Source organism: Aethina tumida, chromosome 5, assembly GCF_024364675.1.
Source record: "Aethina tumida isolate Nest 87 chromosome 5, icAetTumi1.1, whole genome shotgun sequence".
In the NCBI taxonomy this organism is placed as follows: Eukaryota; Metazoa; Arthropoda; class Insecta; order Coleoptera; family Nitidulidae; genus Aethina; species Aethina tumida.
The window spans coordinates 1,909,479-1,926,779 of record NC_065439.1 but is presented as its reverse complement, the minus strand read 5'-3'; the positions used below and the strand labels follow the sequence as shown (position 1 = coordinate 1,926,779).

General features: G+C 26.6%; 3 protein-coding genes across 5 annotated transcripts in view; 2 read left to right on the top strand and 1 right to left on the bottom strand.

Annotated features, from left to right (window-relative positions):
• Window positions 1–325: 325 nt before the first annotated feature.
• LOC109605273 (uncharacterized) lies at window positions 326–16,421 on the bottom strand. 2 transcript variants are annotated; one of them, XM_020021841.2, is made up of 10 exons: window positions 16,080–16,421; window positions 10,807–10,976; window positions 10,459–10,595; window positions 4,755–5,017; window positions 2,715–2,940; window positions 2,418–2,661; window positions 1,757–1,881; window positions 1,568–1,702; window positions 700–927; window positions 326–648 (listed from the first exon to the last, which is right to left on the bottom strand). In XM_020021841.2, the coding sequence occupies exons 1-10, from the start codon at window positions 16,350–16,352 to the stop codon at window positions 518–520; spliced, it is 1,932 nt and encodes a 643-aa protein (XP_019877400.2). In that variant the 5' UTR covers window positions 16,353–16,421; the 3' UTR covers window positions 326–517. The 2 variants fall into 2 exon arrangements, with proteins under 2 accessions (XP_019877400.2, XP_019877402.2); XM_020021843.2 differs by having other exon boundaries at window positions 2,535–2,661.
• LOC109606983 (neuroglian) lies at window positions 3,053–4,652 on the top strand. 2 transcript variants are annotated; one of them, XM_020023504.2, is made up of 6 exons: window positions 3,053–3,207; window positions 3,275–3,423; window positions 3,485–3,632; window positions 3,686–3,959; window positions 4,012–4,382; window positions 4,437–4,652. In XM_020023504.2, the coding sequence occupies exons 1-6, from the start codon at window positions 3,132–3,134 to the stop codon at window positions 4,607–4,609; spliced, it is 1,191 nt and encodes a 396-aa protein (XP_019879063.1). In that variant the 5' UTR covers window positions 3,053–3,131; the 3' UTR covers window positions 4,610–4,652. The 2 variants fall into 2 exon arrangements, with proteins under 2 accessions (XP_019879063.1, XP_019879064.1); XM_020023505.2 differs by having other exon boundaries at window positions 3,057–3,207; window positions 4,012–4,376.
• The window catches only part of LOC109602019 (protein phosphatase 1 regulatory subunit 14B), a 44,771-nt gene continuing 33,045 nt past the window's right edge, over window positions 5,576–17,301 (top strand). Inside the window, exon 1 of the mRNA XM_049968305.1 lies at window positions 5,576–5,787. Coding sequence (XP_049824262.1) covers window positions 5,704–5,787 — 84 coding nt within the window. The 5' untranslated portion in view covers window positions 5,576–5,703. The remainder of the gene's footprint in view (window positions 5,788–17,301) is intronic.

Here is a 17,301-nt window from a genome sequence, read left to right as displayed (position 1 = left end):
ATATTATTAATTTAATCACATAATAATGTGATTTCAACGTTATATACTCACTAGATAAAATAACTTTTGACTTTAGCGCCTCTTGTTATAAGGTAGAAAATTTTAAAGAAACCTGTCGCAGAACTTGTCTAATAATATAATTAATCACTAGGTGCCGCCACTTGGACTAATGTTACTAATACTTTTACAGTATTTTATGACTATAGAATACTTGTAGTAACTATAGAAAATATATCGTAAATGATTTAAAACATATTAAATTTTAATTGTTTTCCCATAATTGACACTTATAAACTATTTCTACACTTAATCAAAGTCCTAGGAATATAAGTGAAACTTTTATTAAGTCAATATTCTCCTAAGTACATCAAATGTAACAAAATATCAACAGATTATATACAAAAAATTCATCTAAACCACCGCAAACGTTTAAAAACACATTTTATGACATTCCTTTCGTCCCACATTCGTTCGTTAATTGGATCTAATTCAGTTCCTTCCTCCTCCCGGATCATTATTACAAATACATGCCGTTGACTAAATAATCGGCATCATGGGCGTAAGATTTGCCGCCTCGCTTCATCCGTCTGCGCACCACTTTCAGACGGCAACCAATCAGTATTGCCATAAGACAAGTTATTATCAAACCTAAAATCAATAGGTCAACAAATTAACACTTAATTAATAATATGATATCACCTAGCGTTAGTGATAGGACGGCCCCCCTGGGTATCTGAGCAAAACCGTCTTGCAGATCGTTGGAGTCGGCCATTTTATACGACACTACGTCCGGGTATTGTTCGTGGACGTGCTTAATGTGCTTTTCGATCTTGATCTTGGTTTCGGTGTCCGTCGTGCCGTGGTCCATGCTCTCCTTGGAGTGCTTCAGGTCGTGCGCCATCTGGTCCTGGACGTGTTTCGGGTTCACTACAATTAAATCGATTAATAATTAATTAATTGAACTATTGTTGAACCCTGAAGGTTAAATATCTATTGGCCAAAGAAGGAACAGCTTCTAGAACGGGCATCATTCAAATGAGTCCTCAGAAGAACAAAAAGTGACTTTAGTACTTTGGTACTATGATACTAATTTTATCAGTTCCACCTCCTTCACTGGAAGTAGCTTGTGAAACTACTCAAACTATAAGAATTGCTAAAGATGACTCAATAAATAAGTTGGTACCCCAAAAATAACTTTGGAGTCGCCTTCTGGGTTCAAATCTTCTTATACAAGTAGTATAATCAACACTAGTTGATTGAACTACTTGGATTGGACCATAAGAGGCTGGACTGAAGGTTAAATATCTATTGCCCAATGAAGGAACAGCTTCTAGAATGGACATAATTCAAGTGGTTTCTCAAAATAACAAAAAATGACTTTAGTACTTTGGTACTATGATACTAATTTTATCAGTTCCATTCCCAGGCACCCCCTTCACTGGAAGTAGCTTGTGAAACTACTCAAACTATAAGAATTGCTAAAGATGACCCAATAAATCAGTTGGTACCCCAAAATTAACCTCGGAGTCACCTCCTGGGCCCAAACACGATTTAATGGATGTCTCACCAGCTTTTTTAGGCTCCTGGTTTACGACGGTTGAATAATACACGTTTGGAGGGTGCTTTTGATTTACGGTGTCTGCCAGAACATTGGCATGCAAGTTTTCCTGCCTATAGACAGGAACGTTGTTGTAGCTATTGTCTGCAAAAGTGAATCAGCATCAGAGACAATCAATAAACGTCACTAATTACTAACCAGGAGTCCAACTATCTGGTGGTATTGGACCAGTGTATTCGTTACCGTAGTAATTCAAATTCTTTTGCCTGTAGTCTGGCACCATTTGGTCGTTGTCTGGTTGGACGTCGTACTGTTGCCTTTGACTAAAATACGAAAGTTATTAATGGTGGTCTTTAGGCACAACGTATCTAACAACAACAACAACAATAGGAGTTTAGATACGTTGTTCCTGAATTGGCTTGTGACTTTGATACACTCTTTCTATTTTCTAAGTCATGCTTTTGCTGTCTTAAGATCGTGCATCATTATTATACAATTGGTTTTTTGAAGGTGGAAAGTGCCAATTGTTTCATCTCTTGATTGTGTATTTTTTTAGGTGTGAAAATTAGAAGGCATTGTTTCATTTTGTCTTTAATTTCTACGTGCAAAACAATCGGAGGTAATCGTCATGTGAACTTTGACTTTCGTCCACACACGTTGACATTGTTTGATTATATAATTGACTCCTTCGTGTCTAAACCTAATACCTAAAGTGAGCATGCACTATTGGTGGTAGCCAAAGCAAAGGACCCAAAACCCACCCCAACCCCCACTAACGCTAGTAGTCAGATAACAAAATGCTCTAACAGAAAGCGTTGGTCTCTAGAAGAGTAACAAATTTCGTTCGTGGTCGTCTCACCCTTCTTTGACATAATGCCGCCGCCCGGCCTGCTCAGAAACGACCCCGTTCGCGTATCCGGGATCTAAAAGGGCCGTTCGATGTAAATAGTGCATGGCCCCGCTAAATTTATTATACCTGGCCGCGTCGGACGTGTCCAGGATCCTGCCGCCCGAGTCCTGCACCTGCAGCCCGTTCTCCTTGTGATTGAACATGGTGCCCGGCTGTTGGATGCGGGTGGGTGGCTTCGCCTCCACCGGTTGATCTAAGAAATCAACGTGCAAAGACTGATTTACAACCAGACTGGGGTGGTGTTACCGTAAGGGTACTGGGGCAGCCACTGTTGCGTCTGAGGCAAGTACTGCGACGACTTGGAGTTGTAACGGTTCCTCGAGTTGATCACCCGTGGGTCATTGACAGGCGTCAGGAAGTCCGGCTGCTCCTGTCTCGCGGGCACGTGCTGATCAGCCGTTATGACCTGGGGGTGGTACAGCACGTCCTGGCCCACCACCTGGGGATTGAGTGGCGCCTTTTGTACGGCGTTCTGATGGAAATAAAAAACAACAAGAATTAATCGGAGTGTCCGTCATCAAATTATATAATAAAAGTGTCGACGGGAAGCGCCCAATTCAGTTCAGCCTTTGCAAAAACGCACGAATTAGTTAATCAGTGCATTGTTTTGAGGGAATAGTTTTCGTTTTACGTGCACCGTGCATTGTTCGTGGCCAAGCAACCATGCTGGGTGGCTTGTGGATTTGCTGTTCGACGATCTTCGTGGTTTCTTTAATCCTTGCTGTCGATGCGGATGTCAGTGAGTATTTCAAAATGTCATGCATGCCTTGGTACTGCTTGAACAACTCAATCAATGTCGTTCCTAGGGGAGTTAATACCCTTAGATGCGCCCGAAAACTTAACCCTAATCGACATTGGGGACAGAGACGTGATGATAATGTGGGACCCAGTGAACAAAACAAGCGTCAGAGGCACCTTCAGAGGGTACATCGTCAGAGTTTGGAACTACCTGCAGGTTCCCACTTCAATATTGGTACAATTTTATCTTTTATTAACTAATTCTGCTGTGTTTCAAGACTCAAGTCTATGCCATACCGCCCGATGTAACAAACACGGCCGTACAATTCTTCCCTTACTCCAAAAACTTTATCACGGTGAGTGTGAGGAACGACAAGTACGTGGGACCCAGAAGCGCCGCCATTAGTTTCGACGCCCCACAAACAGGTACCTAAATCCACCCCCCAATTAGCACCTAATCAACAACTTAAGTCGTTCAGAGCCTGGCTACCCCCTACTTTTCGAATGGAGCCAACTGGGCGAGGACTCCATCTTGCTGCAGTGGAACAAGCCGAAGCAACCCAACGGAATCCTGATCGGCTACAACGTGTACGCCAGCGAAACGAAGGACTGGGGCGGCATCGACGAGAAAACCACCATCCACCACCACATAAACGACCCGGATAAGTTCCAGGTCAAAGTCACCGGCTTGAAGGAAGGCAGGAAGTACCAGGTGGATTTGGCGGCCGTCAATTGCGCCGGCGAAAGTGAACAGTACAACAATCATCAATTATTTGATTATTATAACTGATTGATTGGGTTTTAGCAACACGTTGGAGCTGGAGCTGGAGCCTCACACTTCTGAGGCGCCCTCCATACCGTTCTTTAAGTACCAAATCGACTATAAACCTGTGGATTCCCTTAAGGAGTGTCTGAAGCCCACTGTGCCGGTTGTTACGGCCGCACCCCCGAACTTGGAGATCAATTTTAATGATTTTGACGACGACTATTTCATTTTTAATGACACGGAGACTGGGAAGATAGTTACCACGAAAAAACCTAAGATTGAGTCGCCTACGAAGAAGGTGGAGTCGGATGTTGATCCTTGTTTGGTTGATTGTATGGTCACTTGGGTGCCGGATGTGGATAACGTCCCCGGGGATCACTTCTATGTCAAATATCGCCAAAGGGGTGAGTGTGAGTAAGAGTAAAACAATATAACTAATTAATAATACTTATGACACCTGTTAGGTACGAAGGAGTTCAACAAAACCGACCCCATCAAGGATAAGGATTATGTCGTGCTGAACAACTTCAACGGCTGCCAAAGCTATGAGATAATTTTAGTGGCGGTTGATGGGGACTACGAAACTGAAAGCGACCTACAGTTTACTCCAGCTGTTCTTTTCATGACCTACTTTTAATGGTACTGTTCTTTGGTAATTTATTAAAGTGAGCATTTTTTGACGGTTGTCTTATTCCCTCATTCACAAACTGCTGCTTAACTTAACCAACTTAACGAGGAGGAGGATAACTCTTAAAAAACTCCAACTTCATTTTTGTACTTACCCCAGCATCGTGGGCGACGTAGTGCTGCTGCGCCTGCCCGCCGTCCGGCCTGGCCGGCTGCTGCGCCGGCGCCGCCTGCGGCACCGTCTGCGCAGTCGTGACGGTCAACGCCTGATCCGCCGGCGGACACTCCAGCTCGGGCGCCTCGTCGCTCGCGTCTGCGCACTGCGGTATGCCGTCGCACGCGTTGTAGATGGCGATGCACTCCTTCGTCGAACGACACTCGAACTGGAACCGGCTGCACTTCCGCGGCACCAGCTTAGCTGCAAAACGAAACGTGTTCGGGTGATTCGGGTCCCACGGCCTGAAAGTTGTACTTGCCCGGGGGCAACAACATTACAAACCGTTATGAATGTGTTTCGGGCGACGTAGTGTTGGAATTTTTATTTGGGTCTCTTCCTTCTTTTGTCTTATTTTTCGAGTACACAAATAGAGCACCGAAATTAGAATATAATTACCGAAAATAGACGTTGTTAAAACATTCCGGTCGTTGCCTACAATTATGCGGGCTCTGCACTTGGAGATGACACAAATCTCCTGTTATTTCAAACCATAAAACAACCACGTACTTAACTACTAATAAAATCGTCTTCAATAAAGAAAAACATTATAATTTATCATTAAGTGAGTCAAGGGGAGACTGGATCATTGTGTTGGTTTAATTAATTAAGATTATTTTAGATTTTATTGTGGCTCTTTGATGAATAATTAAGGATAATAGTCAAAGCAACGATTTTTATATTATTTAATCAAATGTTAAACAATAAAAAGCACGGCGTCTTTAATTATACAACAAAGCTTTCGTAATTAGTTGGCCAGTACCACCGTCGAGGCTCCGGTACGCTGGTTGTCATTACAAAACCACCAGTACCAGTCTTGAGATCGTTGGCGTCCGTTGTGGTATGGTGTTTTAATTTCGGACTCGGTTGTTGTTTTATTTTAATTTGGGATGTCGAAGATGAGGCGTGCGGGGTTGTTCCAGTACGAGGGGGGTGTGATGGTGCCACAGAACTTTGCCGCCAGCCAAAAGGGGGTAAGTTTTATCTTGAGGAAAGTTTAATTAACGAAATAAATTGTTTGGCTTAATTATAACTAATTGTTATTAGTCTCCAACATTAAAGTAACTATAAAATTAATTAATTTTGTGAAAAATATGTTTTTCCGATAGGTCTAATTAGTGTTTCTTAATGGTACCACAATAGAAAGGTCCGTTTCGGTTGGAAACTAAGGAAACGTTACATAATTTTGGGCAGTCGAATGTGTCGATGTTACTGCAAGTTATGCCTTAATTACATGTTCAGCAATGTTATAAATAACTTCTGCAATTAATGCGAAAAGAAATTTATTCGATTGTTTCTCAGTTTTGTTTTGAGATTCTGAGTTTGGTTAATAATTCATTAATATTAATGTGGGAATACTTTTTAAAATTGAGATTGTTCTCATAAACTTGCACAACGCAGTTTATTGTGTATTTTATTAGTTATAAATGTCAAGAACGTATAAATAAAATGTCGTAAAATCTAAATCAAAAAGTTAATTCTTATAAATTATTAGAATTGAATTTATTTTTTTAATATTTTAATTTAAAAATATATTGTTTTAATTTTAGAAATGTTTTGGAAAGATAATGTTTTACAGAAGCTTTAATTATTTTCTTAAATGACAATAACAATATTTTAACAATTAATAAATTAAAGCTTAATTGAAAATATTTCTTATTTTATCATTGTGAAAATTGCTCAAAATTCATTTTAATGATAATAATAATTTTAATATATTTTTTTAATATTTTAAATTCATAAAATTTAATTATATAAATTGTAGTAAAAATATATTATTTACCATATTTTTAATGAATTATCTATTAATAAATTGAATAAATTAATAAAATTTAATAATAATTTTTAATTACTTTTGTTAATCAAAGTTTAAAATATAAAAAGATTAATTTAATTAATTTAATTTTAATTTATAAAATTTAAAAATATATATGAATTAATTATAATATCAAAACATTATAACATTATATATAATTATTATATAAATTATAATAAGAATATATTATTTACCATATTTTTAATGAAGTATCTATTAATAAATTGAATGAATTCATAAAATTCAATAATTTTTAATTATTTTTGTTAATCAAAAATAAAACTATAATTTTATTTTATAAAATTTAATAACAAATGTGAATTAATTATAATATGAAAACATTATAACAATAATTTAATAATTATATAAATTATAATAAGAATATATTATTTACCATACTTTTAATGAATTATCTATTAATAAATTGAATAAATTAATAAAATTTAATAATAATTTTTAATTATTCTTTTTTAATCAAAAATTAAAATATAAAATGATTAATTTAATTAATTTAATTTTAATTTATAAAATTTAAAAATGTGAATTAATTATAATATCAAAAAATTAAAACAATAATATAATAATTATATAAATTATGATAAGAATATAATATTTACCATAATTTTAATGAATTATCTATTAATAAAATAAATTTAAGAAAAGAAAGAAGATTATTGAGATTAATTAAATAAACACAAAAAATGGTGGAAATTAATTATGTAATTAAATAAAATAATGAAATAAACAAGTATCTAATAAAATAAAAATAATAAAAGAAGGAAGATGAGGAGAATCAAATAAACACAAAAAATGTTAAAATAAATAATGTAATTAAATAAATGAATGAAATAACTAATGTAATAAAATAAAAATAAGAAATGAAGGAAGACGAATGAGATAATAAAATAATGAAATAAAGTAAGTATCTAATAATGTAAAAATAAGAAAAGCTGGAAAATAAATATGTTTGAATAAATCAATAAGCACAAAAAATGTTTGAAATAAATCAAGTAATTAAATAAAATAATTAAATAAACTAAGTATCTAAAAAAATAAAGATAAGAAAAGCAGGAAGACCTGTGAGCTATATAAATTAATTAAATAAACACAAAAAAATTGATTGAAATAAATCATGTAATTAAATAAAATAATGAAATAAACTAAGTTACTAATAAAATAAATATAAGAAAAGAAGGAAGATGATTGAAACATATAAATTAATTAAATAAACACAAAAAATGGTTGAAATAAATCAAGTAATTAAATAAAATAATTAAATAAACTAAGTTTCTAATAAAATAAAGATAAGAAAAGCAGAAAGACCTGTGAGCTATATAAATTAATTAAATAAACACAAAAAAAATGATTGAAATAAATCATAAAATTAAATAAAATAATTAATGAATGAGATATATAGATTAATTAAATAAACACAAAAAAATTGTTGAAATTAATTATGTAATTTAATAAAATAATGAAATGAACTAAGTATGTAAAAAATCAGAAAAACTGGAAAATGAAATAAATTATCTAATTAAATAAAATATTGAAATAAAGTAAAAATAATAAATGCAAGAAGATGAATAAATTAATAATATTATTAGTAAAAAGATTTCGAGTCAAAATGTAATTATAAAAAGATGAATTTAATCGGAAAACGCGGGAGAAAATAAAGAGGAAAATAAAATTCATCGAAGTCAGAGGGCATGACCGTGACTGTTTTGGACTAATAATTCTATAATTTTACAATTCCTCTAGCTTTACGCTTCCTGCGGCAAACTTCCGTAAAATTTAAATGCTTTGCATTTTTTAGATATGCACCGTCAAACATTCGCTCATTTACCAAACGAAAAACCGTATTGTCGACGAAATAATGAGTTGCGAGACATTCGGCTAATTTTTATACAAAATCAACTTGAACACCAACACGGAGTTCATTGGCATCTTTGATGACAATTTGGTGCACCCTATTGAGGAATAGTGACTGAAATGTTATGTAAATTTGTAACAGTGCATTCTTGACATTTAATAAATTAATTAATAAAGTACACTATTAATAATTGTCAAGTATGCAATTATGTAAGTTGTGGGAACAAAATCAGACTCGGTCTTACATTAATATTCATGATTATATTTATCAACACATAAAATTTCTATTAATATTTTAACTTAAGATATAAACAAACAAATTTCTTTTATTGTTAATAGATAGAGATAAAGTAATTCATTTGTTATTGTTTTTTTCTTGGTTAGGTCCCAAAGAAAATTTTTCATCATTTTTATTTTATATAAATTATTTAATCTCTATCTATTAACAATAAAAGAAATTAAGTTAAAATGTTAAGGTTTAGCTATGATTAATAAAACAATTAACTATAATTTTTTTCTTAAATATTTATATAAATTAAATTGATTTGTTTTTTTTATATTTTTACTTTGAATTAAAAAAAAAATTAAATTTAAACCATTTTTTTGTGTTTATTTAATTAATTTGTGTATCTCATTTGTTTTCCTGCTCTTCTTATATTTATTTTATTACATGCTTAGTTTATTTCATTATATTATTTAATTACATACTTTATTTCAAACATATTTTTGCATTTATTTGATTTATATATTCTAGACATCTTCCAGGTTTTCTTATATTTTTTTATTAGATATTTAGTTTATTTAATTACATAATTTGTTTCAACCATTTCTTTGTGTTTATTTAATTAACTTATGTATCTCATTTGTCTTCCTGCTTTTCTTTTATTTATTTTATTACATACTTAGTTTATTTCATTAATTTATTTGATTACATACTTTATTTCACACATAGTTTTGTGTTTAAGTGACATCTTCCAGCTTTTCTTATTTTTTATTTTATTAGATATTTAGTTTATTTCATTATTTTATTTAATTACATAATTTATTTCAACCTTTTTTGTGTTTATTTAATTAATTTACGTATCCCATTTGTCTTCCAGCTTTTCTTTTATTTATTTTATTACATACATTATTTTATTTAATTACATAATTTATTTCTATATTTTAGACATATTACAGCTTTTCTCATTTTTATTTTATTAGATACTTAGTTTGTTTCATTATTTCATTTAATTATATAATTTATTTCAACCATTTTTTGTGTTTATTTAATTAATTTAGGTATCCCATTTGTCTTCCTGCTTTTCTTATATTTATTTTATTACATACATAATTTTTAATAATTTTTAATAATGTTTATTAAATTTTAATAATTTTTAATAAAATTTAATATACTTTAATAAATTTTAATATTTTTTAATAAATTTTAATAATTTTTAATAATTTTTAATAATTTTTAATAATTTTTAATAATTTTTAATAATTTTTAATAATTTTTAATAATTTTTAATAATTTTTAATAATTTTTAATAATTTTTAATAATTTTTAATAATTTTTAATAATTTTTAATAATTTTTAATAATTTTTAATAATTTTTAATAATTTTTAATAATTTTTAATAATTTTTAATAATTTTTAATAATTTTTAATAATTTTTAATAATTTTTAATAATTTTTAATAAATTTTAATAATTTTTAATAATTTTTAATAATTTTTAATAATTTTTAATAATTTTTAACAACTTTCAATAATTTTTAGTAATTTTTAATATGTTTTATTAATTTTTAATAATTTTTAATAGTTTTTAATAATTTTAAATATTTGTCAATAATTTTTAATAGTTCTTAATAATTATTAATAATTGTTAATTATTTTAACATTCATTATGTTCATTTGATTTATTCATTCTATTATCCATTCAGTAGAACATAGTAATATGTATTGGAGAGAGTTCTTACCATCAGTACTTTCAGGTTTGGGGTTGTTAATGGGGGGCAAAACTTCCTTGTCCCCACCAGCAATGGTGGTAGTCGACAAAGTGGTGTGGACAATTTTAGACTGGACACGTTTCAAACCAGTTCCCGTGTCCGGTTTCCTGAAACAATCAATCGCCTTAATTAATCAAACCCACAACACAAACCGAATAAACACAAAAATCGTTTTTATTTCACATACGACCCATTCCGTTTTACAGTTAAGTTACAGCATAAGTTTCAGTTATTCTCGGTATTTTCGACGTTTTTACAGTTTCGTGTGTCGCTTGCGTTGCGACGATCTGGTTTTCGTGGCGATAAAAATTAATTTACCTTAACTTGGATAAATCTTCTTCGTGCTTGGTCAGTTTGATTTGGTTCTCCAGGTCCGGCGTGTGTCTGCCCACCGCCAGTATTGCGCTCGAGTAGTTCTCGTGATGGGTGAATTTGCATTTGAAATCTTCGGGAGGGCCGCAATGGAACAGGTAACAACTTCCGGAATTCTGCGGAGGAACGAGATGATACATAAATTAAAATGGTTTATTAACGGTGACATTAATATCAATAATTTTGAATAATTTTAAATAATTTTTAACATTCTTATATACATTTGAATAATTTTAAAAATATTTTCAATATTTTTGAATAATCTCCAACAGTTCTGAATAATGTTTGAATAATTTTGAATAATTTTGAAAAATTTTAAATGATTTTTAATAATATTATATACATTTGAATAATTTAAAAAAATAATAATAATTTTCAATAATTTTAAATAATTTTGAGTAATTTAGAATTGTTTTGAATAATTATTGAATAATTTTAATAATTTTGAATAATTTTCAATAGTTTTGAATAATTTTGAATAATTTTGAAGAATTTTGAAAAATTTTGAATAATTTTAAAATTTTTTTAATAATTTTCAATAATTTTCAATAATTTTGAGTAATTTCGAATTGTTTTGAATAATTTTGAATAATTTCCAATAGTTCTGAATAATTTTTGAATAATTTTGAATAATTTTGGAAAATTTTGAATAATTTTTAATAATATCATATACATTTGAGTAATTTAAAAAATCTTTAATAATTTTCAGTAATTTTGAATAATTTCGAATTATTTTGAATAATTTTGAGTAATTTCGAATTGTTTTAAATAGTTATTGAATAATTTTAATAATTTTGAACAATTTTCAATAGTTTTCAATAATTTTGAATAATTTTGAGTAATTTCGAATTGTTTTGAATAATTATTGAATAATTTCCAATAGTTTTGAGTAATTTTGAATAATTTTGAAAAATCTTGAATAATTTTTAATAATATTATATACATTTGAATAATTAAAAAAAAAATTAATAATTTCCAATAATTTTTAATAATTTTGAGTAATTTTGAATTGTTTTGAATAATTTTGAATAATTTTAAAATTTTTTTAATAATTTTCAATAATTTTGTATAATCTTGAGTAATTTCGAATTGTTTTGAATAATTTTAATAATTTTGAATAATTTTCAATTGTTCTGAATAATTTTTGAATAATTTTGAATAATTTTGGAAAATTTTGAATAACTTTTAATAATATTAAATACATTTGAGTAATTTAAAAAAAACTTTAATAATTTTAAATAATTTTGAATAATTTTAAATAATTTTGAATTGTTTTGAATTATTTTGAGTAATTTCGAATTATTTTGAGTAATTTCGAATTGTTTTGAATAATTATTGAATAATTTCCAATAGTTTTGAATAATTTTGAATAATTTCAAATAATTTTGAATAATTTCGAATAATTTTTAATTATATTATATACATTTGAGTAATTTTAAAAAAATTTTAATAATTTTCAATAATTTTGAATAATTTTGAATAATTTTGAATAATATTGAATAATTTTGAATGATTTAGAATTGTTTTAAATAATTATTGATTAATTTTTAATAATTTTTAATAATTTCCAAGAATTTTGAATAATAATATTGAATAATTTTCAATAATTTTTGAATAATTTTGAGTAATTTTGAATATTTTTGATACATTTTAAATAATTTTGAAAAATTTTGAATAATTTTAAATAGTTATTAATAATTTTGGATAATTTTGAATAATTTTTAAAAATTTTGATTAATATTAATTAATTTTTAATATTTTGTTAATAATATTAAATAATTAAAAATTCTTTCTAATAGTTTTGAATAATTATTGAATAATTTTTAATAATTTTGTATAATTTCCAATAGCTTTGAATAATTTTTGAATAATTTTGATTAGTTTTGAATAATATTTGAATAAGTTTGAATAATTTTGAATAATTTTGAATAATTTTGAATAATTTTGAATAATTTTGAAATATTTTAAATAATTTTTAATAATTTTGAATACTTTTGGTATTATTTGAAACTTCCGGAATTCTGCGGAGGAACGAGATGTTACGTAGATTAAAATGGTTTATTGACGGTGACATTAGTATCAAGTATCTTAAAGATGAAGTAATGGATTAGCAAATTTCCATTTATAATTACTGATGTAATACGACCCCAATCTTCAAAAATATGTATGTTATCACATTTATATAAATATATAAACATGTGCTAAACACATTAGTAAAATAATATTGTTAATATTGAACAAATTTATTAACTCTCAATGTTTTAAACAAATTAAAATAAATATTTAATTGTGTTTGTCTTGCCTGCAAATACTCAATCAATCAATCAATCAATTTAAGAGAAAAACATGTTTCTCTCGACTTTCGAAAATATTTATATTTGACTTAGTCTAAATTTACGATGTATTTTAAGATAATTTATATATAATAAATAAATAAAAGTGGTCATTAGTTAAAAAATAATAGAGTAACATTTTAATAATTTTTTACACTATTGTTTATATTGTTATTAAGAAACCTTTACTTCACACGCACATTTTGAAAATCCATTTGTGCTAAATTTATGACAGTTCACACGTATAGTAACAAAAAAACAATAAGATTTAATGAAAACTAATTTTAAGTTTGTATCTTACTGAAATATCTTACTGCATTAATGTGTTCATGTAATTTATGACATAAATACCACAATATACAATTTACTGGATTTATTTTTGCAATGCTCATAATATTTATCTCAGGGTATTTATTTAAATCAATGTTTTCACCCTGGAAATGCATAGTTTGTTAATTGTTTAAAATTTGGAATGTTTACCACGTGGACTTGGTTTATATTTAAACTGTTATTACTTTTGTAGACAAGATTGTCTAAAATTACATGTTATAATTAACAGTAATTAATTATTTATTAATTAAAAGTAAATAATTAATAATAATTTATAATAATTTCTAAGGAATTTTTATGCGTTTTAATTATTTTTAATAATTAATGATTAATAATTTATAATAACTCTTAGTATTAAATAATTGTCTTAACAATTGTTTCTAATAATTTTGAATAATTTTGTTGAACCTCTTAACAATTTTGAAAAATTTTTAATAATGTTGAATACATTTCAATAATTTTAAAATTTTTTTAATAATTTTGAATAATTTTTAATAATATTGAATAATTATGGGTAATTTCGAATAGTTTTGAATAATTGTTTTTAATAAGTTTTGAGTAATTTTATATAATTTATACCTATATTTTATAATATATTCAATAAATTTCAGTAATTTTTAATAATTTATAATGATTTTGAACAATTTTGTTTAATTTTGAATAATTTTCAAGTCTGATAATTTATTCTAATTTTTAATTATTATTGTTTAATTTTTTATTATTTTTATTATTCGGGATAATTGAATCTCTTAATAATTTTGAATATTTTTTTATATTTTTGAATACATTTGAATAATTTTAAAAAATGTTTAACAATCTTGAATAATTTATAATAATATTGAATAATGATGAGTTATTTCGAATACTTTTGAATAATTTTTTATAATTCATAATAATATTAAATAATTGACTTAACAATTCTCTCTAATAATTTTATTTAATTTTGAATAATTTTGAATAATTATGAATAATTTTGAATAATTTTGTATACATTTGAATAATTTTAAACCAATTTAAAAGATTTTCAATAATTTTGAATAATTTTGAATAATCTTGAATAATTTCGAATAATTTTGAATAATTATTGAATAATTTTTAATAATATTATATACATTTGAATAATTCTAAAAAATTTTAGATAATTTTCAATAATTTTGAATAATTTTGAGTAATTTCGAATTCTTTTGAATAATTATTGAATAATTTTGAATAATTTTCAATAATTTTGAATAAATTTGATTAATATTGAATAATTTTGAAAAATTTTTATTAATTTTAAATAATTTTTAATAATTTTGAATACTTTTGAATAATTTTTAATAATTTTGATTAATTTTAAATAAATTTTAATTATTCTTAATAACATTTAGTTCTATAATTTTGAATAATTTTGTTTAATCTTTAATAATTTTGAATAATTCCTTATAATTTTGAATAATTTATAATTTTTTTAATAATTTTGAGTAATTTCGAATAGTTTTGATTAATTTTTAACAATTTTGAAAAAATTCGAACAGTTTTGAATAATTTTTAACTAATTTTGATTAATTTTGAATAAATTTGAATAAATTTTAACAATTTTGATTAATTTTGAATAATTATTGAATAATTTTTAATAATTTTTATAATCTTTTTGAATAATTTTGATTAATTTTTAACAATTTTGAATAATTTTGAATAATTTCAGATAATTTTGAATAATTTTTGAAAATTTTTATTAAATATTTAATTTTTTCTAATAAATTTAAATAATTTTGAGTAATTTTAAATGATTTCTAAAAATTCTATATATTTTTTAATATTTCAGTAATTTTTAATAATTTATAATGATTTTGATCAATTTTTTTTAATTTGAATAATTTTCAAATCTTTAATAATTTTTTCTAATTTTTAATAATTATAGTTTAATTGTTTATTATTTTTATTATTCGGGATAATTTTTAATAATTATTAATATTCTTTAAAAGTTTTTAATAAGTTTTAGTATTTGATAATAATTTTTAATAATTTTTAAAAATTTTTAATAATTTTTAATAATTTTTGAAAATTATTAATAATTTTTAATATATTTTAATAATTTTTAATAATTTTTTGTAATTTTTAATATTTTTTAATAATACTTAATATTTTCAAATAATAAATATTTAATTTTGACCAATTTTGTTTAATTTTTAATAATTTTCAAAAGTTATTAATAATTTTTATTATTTTTCATAATTATTAATAATTTCTATCAATTTTTAATAATTAGGTTTTTTCGTAATTCTGAGCTAAAAGTAAAAATATTTAATTAAATATTTAAATAAATAAATCAATAAAAAATAGTATTTTAGTGACACTATTAAACAAATTAACGTGATTGTCTCAGATTTTAATAATTATATTAACAAAAGCAAAATGAAATGTTTAGATTTCTATAAATGTTTCGAAATTGACTAAATATAATATAATATAATATAATATAATAAAAACAGGATCAAAAAGTATAATATATGTGATTTGACGTCAGTCGTGAGTAATCGAAAAATCGATTTGTTTACACAAACACATACTGACCTTTTCCTCAAAAACAAAAACATCACAGTTAACAGTCTCACAGCATAACCTCAGACATTCCTCCCTGGACCCCAGGTCCGTTTCGCTCAAATATTTAGCGCCCATATTCTGGGAGTCCTGCGTCCTTATGATCTTGTCGCGGTGGACGTTGAAGTTGTCGATGCAGGTCTGCAGATCGATGTCGCCGCGTTTGACTCTCGCCGAAACGTCGCAGTTGGTCGTCACCAACAATAACTCGAAAACAAGCACACATTTAAACACGTTCCCCGACATATTTTCCGGAGGGGTTAAGTAGAAAACGTATAAAAACTGGAAACGCTACGGAAAAGGTTGAACAGCTGAAATGCGCCGGTCGATCGATAATCCTGATTTTGCGCAGCAGGATGGTGGAGTCGTCGAAGGAGCTGATAAGATAATCCCGACAGAGTTGGACTCGGGGAGTCGGGATTTGGTGATAAAGTACGATTTATTTTTAATGTATCGATCGCACATCCCTTTACACAATTTTATTGGGAAGGAAGTATGTATGTTGGGTATTCCTTTCATCTCCTTTACGAATTTCAACGAGAAAGTATTTACAATTTGAGTGCTGTTTCTATGTATTTCTTATATTTATGTTTAATTTAATTTTATTTTTTGTTATATTCTTAATGGAATAATTTTTACACAATTCAAGAAATTTATTTCTAAAATCCTGCTATTAAAATATTTTCACAACGTCCCCTTGAACACAAAATGCTTCAAACTCTACAAATATATCCTTGATTTTTATATTGATGAATTACTTTTTTATTTTTTTATTAAATAAATAATATTATTTTTTTAAAATAAATACAACTAAAAATTAATAAAGTTCTCTTGTCTGAAATCTTGTTGCTGAAATCTTTTGATAACGTTCTCAAAATTTTTCAAAACCAATAAATATTTTCCTTCATTTTTATATTAACGAATTAGTTAATTATTCTCGTTGAATTTTACAAAAAAATGATTACTAATATTAATTTATTAAGTAAAAAAAGTTACACGTAATTTAAATAAGTTTATAAAAGTTTGTAGCACTTGAATTAATAAATATTAGTTACTAATTTAAGCTAAATATTTAATAAACTCGTTTAATTTTACAAACAAATTATTATTAATATTGATGTATTAAGTAAAACAAGTTACACGTAATTTAAATAAGTTTATAAAAGTTTGAAGCACTTGAATTAATAAATATTAG

Excerpts from the sequence above, each read along its gene's own strand:
- LOC109605273 (XM_020021841.2), bottom strand. The coding sequence starts at position 16,352 with ATGTCGGGGAACGTGTTTAAATGTGTGCTTGTTTTCGAGTTATTGTTG. Across the intron at positions 10,596-10,806 it reads GAAGATTTATCCAAGTTAAG|GAAACCGGACACGGGAACTG; the intron begins GTAAATTAATTT and ends TGATTGTTTCAG. Across the intron at positions 2,941-4,754 it reads ACGTCGCCCACGATGCTGGG|AACGCCGTACAAAAGGCGCC; the intron begins GTAAGTACAAAA and ends TATTTCCATCAG.
- LOC109606983 (XM_020023504.2), top strand. The coding sequence starts at position 3,132 with ATGCTGGGTGGCTTGTGGATTTGCTGTTCGACGATCTTCGTGGTTTCT. Across the intron at positions 3,424-3,484 it reads GAGTTTGGAACTACCTGCAG|ACTCAAGTCTATGCCATACC; the intron begins GTTCCCACTTCA and ends CTGTGTTTCAAG. Across the intron at positions 3,960-4,011 it reads TGCGCCGGCGAAAGTGAACA|CAACACGTTGGAGCTGGAGC; the intron begins GTACAACAATCA and ends ATTGGGTTTTAG.